We start from the raw sequence: 14835 nt of genomic DNA, 5'->3' as shown, positions 1-14835 counted from the left end.
GCGGAGCGGCTATAAACAAATAGCCGCGCCGTCGTCCCGGATCGCTCCCCGAGGGAACCCGACCGCCGCGTGTAGCGGGGGGGTCCCGATCGGACCCCCGACCCACGTCTAGGCAGGCACGTACAGGTACGTTGATGTGCCTGTCCGTGGCATTCTGCCGACGTATATCTACATGCGGCGGTCGGGAAGTGGTTAACAATCACTTTAAGTGCTGTAAGTTGCGAGGTGGGGGTCTCCACGGATCTGACTTGATTTTCCAGTTTTTCTACAGATGCTCGATTTGATTGAGATCTGGAGAATTTGGAGGCCAAGTCAGCACCTCAAACTCATTGTTGTGTTCCTCAAGCAGGATACATTATCCACTGTCACTGCCGTCAGGGAATAACGTTTTCCTGAAGGGGTGTACGTGGTGAACAACAATGTTTAAGTAGGTGGTACATGTCAAAGTAACATCTGCATGAATGGCAGGATGCAAGGTTTCCCAGCAGAACGTTGCCCAAAGCATCATAGTGCCTCTAGCAGCTTGTTTTCTTTCCATAGTATGTCCTGGTGCCATCTCTTCTCCAGGTAAGTAAGCATACTCGCTTATCCAAATTATGTTAAAGAAAATGTGATTCATCAGACCAAGCCACCTTCTTCCCTTGCTCCATGGTCCAGTTATGATGCTTATGTGCCTCTGTAGGCACTTATGGCTGTGGACACGGGTCAGTGTGGGCACCCTGACCAGTCTGTAGCTACTCAACCCCGTACAACAAACTCCTATGTCCATTTTTTCTGCTTTCAACACATCAGCTTCATGGACAATTTGTTTATTGCCACTTAATATATCCCAATTTCAGTCACTATTGTAACGAGATAATCAAAGTTATTCACCAAACCTGTCACTGATCATAAAGTTATAGCTGACTAGTGTACAGTATATGAAAGTATTAAAATAACAATCCTTGGCATATGGGGGGCCATTCAAGAAATCTCACAAAACCAACCAACAAATTAATTGATTAAATGTTGCCCTGTTCCTACATTTGCGACCACCAAAGTGCCCAAGGGGGTCCCCTCTCTAACCAACTATTATTTGCTTTGAATAGCTGCATGATGCAGATGATGGGTTCATAGTAATTTTTCCCAATATACCTTGTGGCCATCTTTGACTCTCACACCAGGAAATTAATCATGAAGTGAAGTATGCTTTTAGTCTTGTCATGATGCATCGTTTTAGAAAACAACAGTTATAACCTTATTCATACAAACTTCCTGGCCATGTTGGTCTAATTCAATGTAATCTCATTTTCTAGGCATTGGGTTGGCATTTGCCTTGAGGCCCTATAAGATGTCCTATCGTCAGGTCAAATATTTTTCCTTTCCTGGAGAGCTGTTAATGAGGATGCTGCAGATGCTAGTGCTGCCTCTAATAGTGTCCAGTTTGGTGACCGGTAAGGTGTTGTTTTAACAAATGTAGCAATTTTTTTGTATTAAGTTGACACATTTATATTAAACTGACAAACAAAAATGTTCACACTTGTGATAAATTATACAGTAGTGATGTAGGGATTGGAGGAAGGAAACCATGAAAAGTGGGGCACAAAATGTAGGAAAGGAAGTAGACATGGGCCTCTAAAGAGGTAAATATACTACCCTTCTATTGCAGGGAACTGTCATTTTGATTTGTTTAGAGACCTAAAAGGTTAGAAAATACAACTGAACGTTTATGATGTAACTACATGATGATAACAATGTTCCAATAATAAGTTATCAATATTTTATTAGGAAAAAACCTAAATAGCCAACCTGCTTGTCTGTTACGATAATAGAGAATGATGGACAACTGAGCCTATATAACTGATCCATGCCCGGCAGATCTTGCCAAATTGGTCTACTGTGTATGCTCTAAATACTTTTATTTTTTTCATAGATTATGAAATTATTTACTTGTATAATGGCATCAAGCCTATAGCTGTAAAGTTTCCATCTAGAGGCAATATGAATCTTGGAAAGCTTGGAAATTGGATCAAAAAAGGGTAGTAGCTGGTTTCGTGAATAGTCTAAGGCCCCGTACAGACAACCGAACATGTCCGCGGACCCGTTTCAGCAGACATGTTCGGTCGTCTGTACAGCCGAGCAGACAGATTTCCAGCATACATTTGCCCGCCGGGCCTTTTTCCAGCGGGCAAATATTTCCAAACTTGTTTAGAAACAGCCCGCTGGAATCCTGTCCGCTCGGACATGTTCGGTCGTCTGTACAGACCTACCGTACATGTCCGAGCGGCCGCCATCCCTCGCATGCGTCGAATGACTTTGACGCATGCGTGGAAGCATTGAACTGGCAGGGCCGCGCACGTCGCCGCGTCATCGTCGCGGCGACGGCACGGCCTCGTCGCCGCGTATCGAGTACGCGCGGATTTCTGTATGATGGTGAGTACAGCCATCATACAGAAATCCCCAGGCAGACATGTACGCTGAAAACGGTCCGGCGGACCGTTTTCATCGTACATGTTTGCCCGTGTGTACAAGGCCTTAGATGGAACATTGAATTTATATGAAAGGATTCTGAAAATGGAGGCATGGAGTTAACAATAAATAGTTTTGGGACAATAGCCTAACCCTTCTAGGTCCATCATTTAAAATTAGGTTTTTGTATTTAAATGTACCAAGTCAGGAGGCAAAGAAAGGCAGAAATCCATGCCAAAGTCGGTAACACAATTGAGCTGCAGACATAACAGACAAGGGTGATCCAAGAGAGGTTTCAGACGTAGCCGGGTCAGGAACAAGGTTAGACTTTCAGGAACCAGGAACATAGGAACCTGAGCTGAAGACAATCCAGCACTGAGGCCATGCAGTCTCTCAGTTTGAATGGGCTTCTGGGCACCACGATCTGTACGTGTGTATGCATGTATGCGCCAATGCTCATCTGCATGCACATTCTATTCCTAGCTTCTGTGCTAGCTTCCACATTCTATTCCTAGCTTCCACGATCCTGCACATGTGCATAAGAATGAGCATCTGCTGCATGAAATCTCAGACAAACAGACTAGAGTGTCCTCACAATGGTGTTCCAATAGTATGTTATTTAAAAAAAAAATGGAGCGGCATAAATATAAATAGCATAATATAGAGGCAAGTGGCGCCACTATCTTTAGACTATTTTAGGCAAAACTAAACATTACTCAGAATTCTAAGCTTTTTCTGGTTAAATCAAAGATTGTTTTCTGTGAATGAAAGATGGCGGAGACAGAGATGGGTAGCGATAGGTAGCACTTAAAATATTAAAATATTTAAGGCTTGTTGGTAGAACAAGTGAACCTATTTCCTAGCAATAAGTTTTTTGTTTTGTTTTTATTCTTTTGGTCCTGTCAATTTAAAGAGCAGAGGCATATAATTCATACTTGGCTTGGAGAGGTTTGAAAACCAAGCCTACACGCGAGCCAAATGTCGGATGGCATTGGCCGGTTTAATAGAAACTGTCCGACATTCGGCCCATGTGTACTGCAGTCTGTCTGATAGCATGTCGAAGGGGCATGACTGAAAAAAATCTGCGATCGGCTCCCATTCAGCACTCTTAGCCAATGGCTTAGAGCGCTGACTGGAGTGTTCTGGCAGGGGGGGCATCTCCCAGGGCAGAACACAATATAGTTAGTACAGTGGCTTCTCCTGAGCTATCAGGTTTTTACATTCAGCCCTGCTGGGTTGAACAAAAAAAACTACTAGTGTGTACTAGATGAAGATGGGTAGACGTGGAAAATTCTGGGGAGTAAAAAAAAATACTTTAAGAGTATTGGGATTCTGATGGTGACAGCCAGTCCTGCGGGAACGTGTGGAAACGGAGTCCCTGCACTTTTTTCACAGCAGGAACGCAGTTTCCTTTGCAGGACTAGATCAGCCGAACCGCCCGAGCCAATCCTTCACTAAGCGGCGATGCCCAACTCGAGTCACTGTCAGGGGCAGGCGAACCTTAGTAATCCTTTATGTTACTGGCCGCTTTTTGTATATGGATTCATCGGGTAGTGTGCAGGTATTCCGTCACTTCCTCGATGCCGCAATGTCTCCTGGGAGCGTTTGTCATTGTTCCCAGGAGACATTGCGGAGGTCTGCCGCGAGTTATTGCGGGATTTAGAAAGAACTTTAAGCAATTCCTTTCTAAATCCCGCGATAACTCGCGGCAGACCTCCGCAGTGTCTCCTGGGAACAATGACAAAAGCTCCCAGGAGACATTGCGGCATCGAGGAAGTGACGGAATACCCACACACTACCCGATGAATCCATATACAGGAAGCGGCCAGTAACATAAAAGATTACTAAGGTACAGTGGATCGAAAAAAAACAAAAAACATGAGGTTTAGTAATTATGCATATGAGCGTATAATTTTTTTTGTCACGGAACCCCGTCGCACTCCATTTGAGTGCTTTTGTCAGCACAAAGCCTCTTCCAGTCTGAACATCAGATATTAGATATTAAAGCCCATATATTGTAACTGAGAACCAAGGGAGACTAGCTTGGTTACATAACTTGAACATGGAATAATATATTGAACAAGTGTACAGCCTTTTCTTTATCGTACTTCACAGGACACAGCCATTGTAATTACTATGTGGGTTATATTCCACCTATAGGTGAATGGACACTGGGACACCCAAAGACAGAAAGTCCTCCTCTATATAACCCCTCCCATACAGGAAGTACCTCATTTTTTTCGCCAGTGTCTCAAGGTGTTGGTCACGGTTGATGAAGTGTTGTGCTAAGAAGAGGCCCTGTTGCGGAAATCCTTAAGCAGGATCAAGGGGCTATGCAGTTGGATGGTACCTGAGCCTTGTGGAAGAGAAAAAGCGAGGTCACTTGCCTGTAATGCTTCTCTGTTGAGGCATGGACCCTGGGACCTGGCTCCTTGGTCACATACCTAAAGCCAAAGGTTGTCCTGGCAGGGTGCTGTACGGGTCCAAGGGTTGTGGACGTCAGTATGCAAGGAGGACCCGTTCCTCGAAGGTCCGTCATGACATGGCCCACCGTGATGGGTGAAGATTGGATCTGGCTGTGTTTTCCAGCAGCATCCCGCAGCGGGAATGTTAAGTCAAAGAAGATCCTAAGGAACACATACGGTTCACTTTTGCACTCTTTCTGAGTCTGCCTTGCCTGTTTTTTACCACTAGAAGGTGTAATTATAACATACCTGTTTAACATTACCATTTTTCCCCTGAAGTGTGCTCAGTGTCTGGCAGCGCTCCTGTGGAACAGCGTTTGCCGCTCTGTCATGGCTCCCGAAAGGGCTGAGGGATCTCTGCCTCTGAAACATGTCGATCGGCATTTTCCTGGGGATACAGCCCCCCCCCCCCCGAACATCCCATTTGCAGGACCGACCGTCCATTTGTTCCCACGCGGGAATAGCCCTGTTTAAAAAAGCTATCCTAGGACGTGGGGGCGTGGCCGACATGCACGTGGAAGGAAACGAACGTTCACATAATACACGGCGCAGGTGCAAGGCTTACTGCCTATATAGTTTTTACTCTGGAAAGAGTCTGGTGGCTGACGGAGGGACACAGAGCATACAAGGGCATCTAAGCACTGTATGGGTGTTTCTAAAGGCATGTCTACTCAGCATCGGGGTGAGCAGTGATAGCGGCCTATCTCCATTGCTGGACTATAGCTCGCCAGTAGATGCACATTGTAAGTACCTCTGCCTTTTGTGCTTAGGACTATGTCTTCCTGAATGAAATGTTGGGAAGATAATGAATATGAGGAGCACAAGGGCTCTGAGGATCCTAGTCACGCTTCCACAGTTCTATCCTCTCCTGAAAGACCAGAAGCAACTGGCTAGTCATTCAGGCTCTCAGGCATAGTAGCCACTTCCAATATTTCAGCCTCTGCATACGTCACCAAAGACTATTTGGCTTCAGCGTTAGCTGGTTTGGAAAGAAAAATAGCTGATATGTTTGTGTCTTCCTCCCAGTCGGGTAAAAACGTGATAGGTCCCCTTCTCCTTCACCTGATCTTCCAGTATTGGAACAGGAATAGGCAGATGATGTTAAGATACCATTGGGTGACCGGGAAAAAGGGCAGGCGGATGACTCCTCCTCTGAGGATTCAGTCTCAGAAGAGCCCTTCTCAGCCTCGCAATCTCAGAAGTTGCTAGTGCAATCCCTTATGGAATTGGTCCATTCTGAATACAAGTTGCCCCCAGCACAGGTAGTTGAGGCCACCTTTTCCTCTTTGGGTTCTTAAAGGCCTTCACAGGGTCCACATACATTTCCTGTACATCCATTGCTGAAGCGGTTAAATATTCTGACTGGGATCACCCAGATAAGTATTTTCTTCCTCCTAGAAGATGTTCTCCTCTTTATCCTATGGAGGAAAAGTTCACCAAGAAGTGGAGTTTGGCAGCAGTAGACGCTGCTATCTCTTCTGTGAATAAGAGTCTAACTTGTCCGGTGGACAATGTCCAGGTTTTTAAGGATCCAGCTGATAAGAAGCCTTGTTTGCTGTAGTGGGTGCAGCTGCACAGCCTGCAGTAGCAGCGATAGGCATTTGTCAATCCCTATAAAAACAGCTTAAGTAGATTATTATAGGTGTCCCTGCTCAAGGAGAAGTGGCCCGTGAGTTAGCTGAGCTACCTAGGGCCCTATGTTTTGCCACTGTGTTTGCAATATTTTAGGTTGCGCATCTATTTTTAACTTTTTTACCTACTTATATTACTGAATATTCCATTTATCTTTATAGTTGTAGCACTGTCACTTTAATATCAATTAGTACTATTGTTAAGAATTCACTTGTTTTTTGCTCTATTGCAGTTTGCACCATCTCTTTGCATTCACGAACTTGTTGCACTACATGCACTTTTTATACATATGGGAGTAGCGTGGATTTTTCACACGTAACAAAGATTCTATTCATCAGGTGTCACGCCTTGTTCTCTTATAAGTGCACGTGGTGAATTTTCTGGTTGAAGCATTGGTCAGCTGAATTGCCATGCAAAAAGCTTTCATTGGGAACGGTTGTTTAGGGATGATTTGGATAAATTATATCCAAAAAATGTCAGGTGGTAAGAGAGCCCTTTTACCAGCTAAAAGGATTAGGCATTCTTCTTCCTCGGTACCAGGTGCGACAGCCTCCAGGCAAGCCTCAAGGTCAAGCACAAGGCCAGAAGAAGCCCTGGGGGCAGAAGCCTGCAAAGCAGAGTCCCAAGGCCTCTTTATGAAGAGGCATCCCGCTTGCTCAAATGGGGGGAAGGCTTCTGCAGTTTTCAGGGGCTTGGCAGGAAGAGATCCGAGACATATCTCCACCTTATCTCTAGGGTACAAACTAGAGTTTTGAGAGTTTCCACCTTTCTGTTTTCTAAGGTCGAAAGTTCCCAATGACCGAGTGAAAAGAAAGTCTTTGTTCCAGGCACTGCACCGATTGACCTCTCAGGGTGTAATCATAGAGATTCAGAAGAGCAGGGCATGGGGTTTTATTCAAATCTCTTCACAGTGCCAAAACTTAATGAAGATATCGGACCCATTCTAGATCTCAAAGATCTAAATCGGTTCCTAACCGTCCACTCTTTTCGCATGGAGTCAATCCGGTCAGACGTATCCACCCTGCGGGGAGGAGAATTTCTGGCATCAATAATGCATAGCTGCATGTGCCAATTTTTCCGCTCACCAGATGTTTCTGCGTTTTGCGGTATAACAGCGCCACTTTCAGTTTGTGGCCTTGCCCTTAGGGTTAGCCACTGCGCCCCAGGTGTTTACAAAAGTTCTGGCCCCAGTACTAGCAAGACTAAGGGGCCAGGGTATAGCGGTAATGGCATACCTAGACAACCTGCTGCTGATAGATCAGTCGGTTGCATGCCTAGACCAGAGTATGTCCAACACGGTCAAGTACTTGGATCACCTGGGTTGGATTCTCAACCTAGAGAAGAAGTCGGCCTTATGGCCAGTAAGAAGGCTGTAGTACTTGGGTCTGGTTATAGATACAGCCCAAGAAAAAGTATTTTTGCCTCAGACAAAATTCAGGGCTATAAGGGAGCTGATCCATGTGGTCAAGGCAAGAAAGGATCCTTCCATTTGCCTCTGCATGAGGTTGTTAGGGAAGATGGTGGCTTCATTCGAATCGGTTCCCTATGTCAAGTTTCATCCAAGACTGTTGCAAAACAGTATTCTGTCTGCTTGGAACAAGAAAATCCAAGCCTTGGATTACCCAACGTATCTGGCCCCAAGGGTGGGCCAGAGTCTCAGTTGGTGGTTGATAGTAGAAGATTTACAGAAGGGGAAATCCTTCATGCCAGTATCCTGGAAGGTAGTAACAGATGCCAGCCTCTTGGGCCGGGGAGAAGTTCTGGAGGAGACCACTGTCCATGGGAAGTGGTCAGAGTCCGAAAAAGCGTTGCCCATCAACATTTTAGAGATTCGGGCTGTGCGTCTGGCCCCAATGGCCTGGACTTTCAGATTACAAGGTTGTCCTGTCCGGATACAATCCGACAATGCCACAGCAGTGGCTTATATCAACCACCAAGGGGGCACCAGAAGTCACGCAGCCCAGGGGGAACTGAACCAAATTTTGGCTTGGGCAGGGGGGCATGTACCTTGCCTATCTGCAGTATTCTTTTTAGGAGTGGAGAATTGGCAGGCAGATTTCTTGAGCCACCAACAGTTGTTCTCGGGAGAATGGTCTCTTCATCCCGAATTTTTTTTTAACCATTTGCCAAAAATGGGGCACCCTAGACATGGATCTATTGGCATACAGGTTCAACAGAAAGTTGGACAACTGTGTATCAAGGACAAGGGATCCACTCGCATAGGGGACAGATGCGTAAGTAACCCCTTGGTATCAGTTTTCACTGATCTATGCGTTCTCCTCCAATTCACCGCGGCTTCTACGCAGGGTTAAAGAGGAAGGGAAGCTGGTAATACTGGTAGCCCTGGCATGGCCCAGAAGATCCTGGTATGCAGAGATCATAAGGTTGGCAGTAGAGAAACCGTGGACTATTCCATCCGTCCCGCAAGGACCAGTGTTCCATCCTGCCTAAGGTCCCATTCACACCTGAGCATAGGCATTTTCAGGCAGAAAGTCGCGCAATTTTACCGCGATCTTTGCAGCATTTTTCACGTTTTTTACCGCATTTTGCTGCGATTTTGTACAGGTCAAAAGGTCACCAATGTAAAAAGCAGAAAAACACCCAGATCTGCCTAAGAAAAAGTCCCAGAACTTGTTTGAGCTTCAGGCGTTTTAGAGCTTCTGGCTTCAGGCGTTTTGGAGTGGAGATGTGAACCATCTCCATAGAGAATAATAGATTTTTTTCCCCTCCAGCGTTTCATAGCTTCAGGCTTCAAGCTACAAAACGCTCAGGTGTGAATGGGGTCTAACAGTTGCTAAATGTAACGGTTTGGCTATTGAAGCCCACATATTAAAGAATTGGGGGTGCTTTCAGGTTAAGTAGTAACTACCCTGATTATTTCAAGGAAGCCGGCTCCCAGGACCCTTTATTATAGGGTCTGGAGCTCCTATGTTTCTTGGTGTGAAACCAAAGCATGGCATCCTCGGAAGTATGTCATAGGAAGAATTCTTGCCTTCATACAGTTGGGGGTAGAAATGAAGCTATCCTGGAGTACAATCAAGGGTCAGATCTCGGCCTTGTAAGTGTTTTTTTTAAAGGCCGCTTGCCTCGCATTCTTTGATTTGGGCCTTTTATACAAAGAGTAACTCTTATAACTCCGCCAGTTAGGTCACCCTTGTGCCCATGGGATTTGAATCTAGTTTTATCAGCCTTACAAAGACAGCCATTTGAGCCTATGCGCCATATTCTCTTGGTCTTTTTGATAAGGAAATCATGTTTTTTTTGGTTGCAGTAACCTTGGCAAGGAGAATATCAAAATTGGCAACTTTCTCATGTAAAGAGCCATACTTAATTCTTCATAAGGATAAGGTGGTGTTGCGTCCTCGCCCAAACTTTTTACCTAAAGTAGTGTCCAGTTTTTATCTTAACCAAGATGTCTCCCTGCCTTCCTTTTTCCCAGATCCTTGTTCTCCAAATGTTTTTTACATTCTCTTGATGGTAGTGAGAGCTGTCAGGGTCTATCTGAAGGGAACAGCTCAGATACTGCAAACCGATGCTTTGTTTGTGCTGCCAAAAGGGCCCAGGAAAGGGCAGGCAGCGTCAAAATCGATTATTTAAACGTGGATTCAGCAAGTTATAATTCAGGCTTATGGTTGGAAAAGATAGGTTCCGCCTTTTCAAGTTAGAGCGCATCAGAGCAGTGAGTGCTTCATGGGCGGTGCATCACCAAGCCTTTATGACTCAACTTGGTCATCAGTCCATACGATAACTACATGTTATCACTTGGATGTAAGATGGCAAGAGGATGCCGCCTTTGGGCACAGTGTACTGCAGGCAACCTTATAGGTCCTCACGTCTGATGGCGGTCTGCTTTTATTTGTGTCTCCCTCCCCTCAGAGGAATTGCTTTGGGTCATCCCACATACTAATTACTATGGCTGCTCTGTGTTTTCATGATGTACGAGAAAGAAAATAGGATTTTTATAATGGCTTACCTGTAAAATCCTTTTCTTGGAGTACATAATGGGATGAAGAGGTCCCTCCCCTCCTTATTGGTGCTTCCTGGATGGGAGGGGTTATACAGAGGGGGACTTCCTGTCTTTGGGTATGCCAGTGTTCATTCACCTATAGGTGACATATAACCCACATAGTAATTAATATGGCTGTTCTGTGTTCCCTAATGTACTCCCAAGAAAAGGATTTTACAGGTAAGCCGTTATAAAAATCTTATTTTTATACACTTGAAAAGTATGCAAGTCCCTACATACACAATAACCCAAATATTTACCCAAAACATCACACAATGGTTTAGCTAACTAGGTAGGGCTGACCCATAGCTTATCCTATCCACCTGAATGACTCAGATGTCACACTGCAGAACAGCCTTGCCGACTTCAAGCTAACTGCAGACAATACACATTATCATAAGCATAAACACAGCAATCCTTCAAACAATAGCAGAATTACAATTAACAAACGGTGATCCATCTCCTCAGCCTAGTAGGCAACAGACTATAGCACGAGTAGACTGTTCGGCTCCTACACAGTTCTAGAGGCCTATTATCAGCTCTTTCAATTAACATGTCAAGTTCAGAATCAAATAAACCAGGTATAGTCTTTTTATTTATCCTGGGAAATATTGTGGATAAATATTACTGTTCCACTTTAAGTAACCACCTTCTCATTGTCCATTAAACAGCTGTCTATCATTTTTCTCAGTGACCCTGTGCCCCTAATAGACACAGGGTGACTTAGATATAGGAGGTGCATGAGGAGTTGAAACAAGGGTTTCCCAATCTCTCCAAGGGATTCTTAGTTCCATGGGCCCCCCGTTTAAAGTGACTCCCATCACACTACCTATACATTTTATATTTGGGTTGACTAGCCATTTAAATCAGAAAGCTTTTCAATGTCATTGCTACCATTAAAATATTTAAGGTGTGTATGCCTCATTTAACAGTGAACAGTTCTGTGCATATCATTCTTTTGTGCCACTGGGCCTATAACAGTGATGGCACTGCTCGCTATCCTTAGAGTGAGCCTGTGGCCACCAGAACTCCCATTGCTGCTATATAATTATAATCTGCTGCTCTTCCAGCTCAGGAAAACGGCACTCTCTTATTTGTTTTGCTATGTGCCTGCCAAATATATTATTTATTTTGCTTTGCAGTTTATTGAAAGTCACTTTCACTTTTTTTTCACTTTTTTAGGGATGGCATCTCTGGATAGCAAAGCTTCAGGCAAGATGGGCATGCGGGCTGTAGTGTATTACACTGTAACTACATTCATTGCTGTGTTTATCGGAATTGTTATGGTGATGATCATTCATCCTGGCAAAGGCTCAAAGGAAGATATGAAATCCCATGGGAAAATTGAAAGGGTGCAAGCTACAGATGCCTTCTTGGATCTAATCAGGTAAAAATAAATCTGGATAAATATAGCATGTAACTAAAATCATTAAATGTAATTTATTGCTATACATAACGAACCCAACGGTATCTCTCCCAAACCTATTAAAAACTCTTAAATCATACGGGGAGGTATCAAACTTTAAAATGAATCCCTTAAAATTCGAAATTCTTAATATAAGTGTGAATGCACAGGACGAATGCAGATACAAACAAGCCTTCCCATTTATTTGGAGAGACACCGAGTTAAAATATTTAGGAGTCAACATAACACCTTCACTTGAGTTAATTTACCAATATAATTTTATTCCTTTACTGAACGATATCAAAACGGATCTAAAAAAAATTGCAACCAGACAGAGATCTATGTTAGGGAGAATAAATTGCTTTAAAATGTTAACCCTCCCTAAGATCTTATATAAAATACAAATGTTACCGATTTCACTACCGGAAGCATACTTCAAAACATTAAAAAAGTTATTAACCAGGTTTATATGGCGGAATAAAAAACCGCGTATAAGCAATATTAATAAGTGACAAGGCACACGGTGGTCTGGGGGTACCAGAAATCAACACATATTACATGGCCATTCACATGGCACAGGTGGTTGATTGGGTTAAGAAAATAAATAGAAAATGTGGGTTAAATTGGAAAGTAGCTTAAATAAATCAAGGTTGGGGAAGGAGATTTTGATCCCGGCACAATTTAGACAGAATAAAGAGCACATGATCACACGGATATCAATGTTAATATGGGATAGGGTACACAAAATGGAAAAATGGGGATACAATTCCACATTAATCCCACTATTTGATACAAATTATTTTGCACCGGGGGAAAGTATGTTTGTTTGGTAGCTGGATAAAAAAAAACAATGCAAAACTAAGGGATATACTAAAAGACGGTAAAATCTGTACTTATCAGGAACTAGAAAAAAAATAAAGAAATGCTTGAGCTGAATAGGTGGCGATATTCACAGCTGAAGCATTTCGTGGAATCCCTCCCTCATCCGATCAGGTCAGAGGGAAATTTGCTCCCACTGGAGCGGCTGTGTTCAGCGCCGAACGGAAGGGGTGGGATTTCCTCGATCTACAAAATTTTGTTGGGACTAAAAAATCTAGGGCCACCCCCGTATATTAAAAAATGGGATGAGGAGCTGGTAACAGGCGAAACTGAGAAAGACGTTGGGAAAATATTAACCACTTTAACCCCCGGACCTTTAGGCAGCTAAATGCCCAGGCCAGGTTTTGCGATTCGGCACTGCGTTGCTTTAACAGACAATTGCGCGATCGTGCGAATTGGCGTCCTTTTTTTCCCACAAATAGAGCTTTCTTTTGGTGGTATTTGATCACCTCTGCGGTTTTTATTTTTTGCGCTATAAACAAAAATATTTTTTCCCTTAGTTTAGGCCGATACGTATTCTTCTACCTATTTTTGGTAAAAAAAATCTCAATAAGCGTTTATCGTTTGGTTTGTGCAAAATGTATAGCTTTTACAAAATAGGGGATAGTTTTATTGCATTTTTATTATTTTTTTTACTACTAATGGCGGCGATCATCGATTTTTATTGTGACATTATGGCGGACACTTCGGACAATTTTGACACATTTTTGGGACCATTGTCCTTTTCACAGCAAAAAATACATTTAAATTGCATTGTTTATTGTGAAAATGACAGTTGCAGTTTGGGAGTTAACCACAGGGGGCACTGAAGGAGTTATGTTTCACCTAGTGTGTGTTTACAACTGTAGGGGGTGTGGCTCTAGGTCTGACGTCATCGATTGGGTCTCCCTATAAAAGGGATGACACAATCGATGCAGCCGCCACAGTGAAGCACGGGGAAGCCGTGTTTACATACGGCTCTCCCCGTTCTTCAGCTCCGGAGGCTTACCGACCGCCGTATGTACCGGGGGGGGGGGGTCCCGATCGGACCCACGTCTAGGCAGCGACGTGCGGGCACGTCGTTCTGCCTGTCCGTGCCATTTTGCCGACGTATATGTACATGCGGCGGTCGTTAAGCGGTTAAAGATGGCGCATATTACATCTACCAATTGCGGACTGATGGAAATTAATTATAAATGTCTATCACGATGGTACATAACTCCGGATATTGCACACCACTATCAAAGGGAGACCTCCAAATTTTGTTGGAGGGGATGTGTGGAATCCGGAACTATGTCACACCTTTGGTGGACGTGTCCAAAAATTTTAATATACTGGCACAATGTTATATCAGTAACCAAGGATATCACACAAATTAAAATGCGGGGGAACTCTTTTAATAAGCTGTTAACTTAAGCACTTTTTGTATTCCGGGGTCAGAATAGACTCTTTATATCTATACACATGCACGTAATAATCAAAGTTATATTAGCAATTCCCTACTATGATGTGAACTACGACAGAGACTGCGAATGAACGCAAAATTGATTAAGCCTCCTGATAGAGTTCTCTGATGTGGAAAAAAAAAATTGAAAAATTTTTTTTTAATTTATTGCATTGCAAGCAAATTAAAGAATTATTGATTGATTTTAACTAAGAAGGATTATTGTACAAAACAAGTATTTTTTTTTTCTTCTCACTTTTACACTTTTTTTAAACAAAATAACCAGAATATACTTGTTTATCCTACACTTTATCCTACTATATCAAACACGCAGCCAAATATAGATTTTCTGTGTGATCACAAGTTGTCTTATTTTTTAAATAATTCCCACATACACCAAAACATTTTAGATTTGAAGTTTCTAGTGTGCATTATTCTGGGTCAACATAGGAAGCAAGGGAAGTATAAGATTTTTTTAAGAGCTATCACTGAATACCCAGTCAATGTCTAGCAGAACACCATTAACTGTAAAATATACAAATTACTGATAAAAGGCAAAGAAAGTCCATCTGTGCTC

The 14835-nt window shown here is 43.3% G+C and overlaps 1 protein-coding gene across 1 annotated transcript in view; it reads left to right on the top strand.

Annotated features, from left to right (window-relative positions):
* Positions 1 to 14835, top strand: part of LOC120916357 (excitatory amino acid transporter 1-like) — an 86521-nt gene that overhangs the window by 30373 nt on the left and 41313 nt on the right. Inside the window, exons 3-4 of the mRNA XM_040327277.1 lie at positions 1296 to 1433; positions 11734 to 11938. Of these exons, the coding sequence (XP_040183211.1) occupies positions 1296 to 1433; positions 11734 to 11938 (343 nt within the window). The remainder of the gene's footprint in view (positions 1 to 1295; positions 1434 to 11733; positions 11939 to 14835) is intronic.

The sequence above is a fragment of the Rana temporaria genome, chromosome 1 (assembly GCF_905171775.1).
Source record: "Rana temporaria chromosome 1, aRanTem1.1, whole genome shotgun sequence".
Taxonomy (NCBI): domain Eukaryota; kingdom Metazoa; phylum Chordata; class Amphibia; order Anura; family Ranidae; genus Rana; species Rana temporaria.
This window is presented reverse-complemented; position numbering and strand designations above follow the sequence as displayed.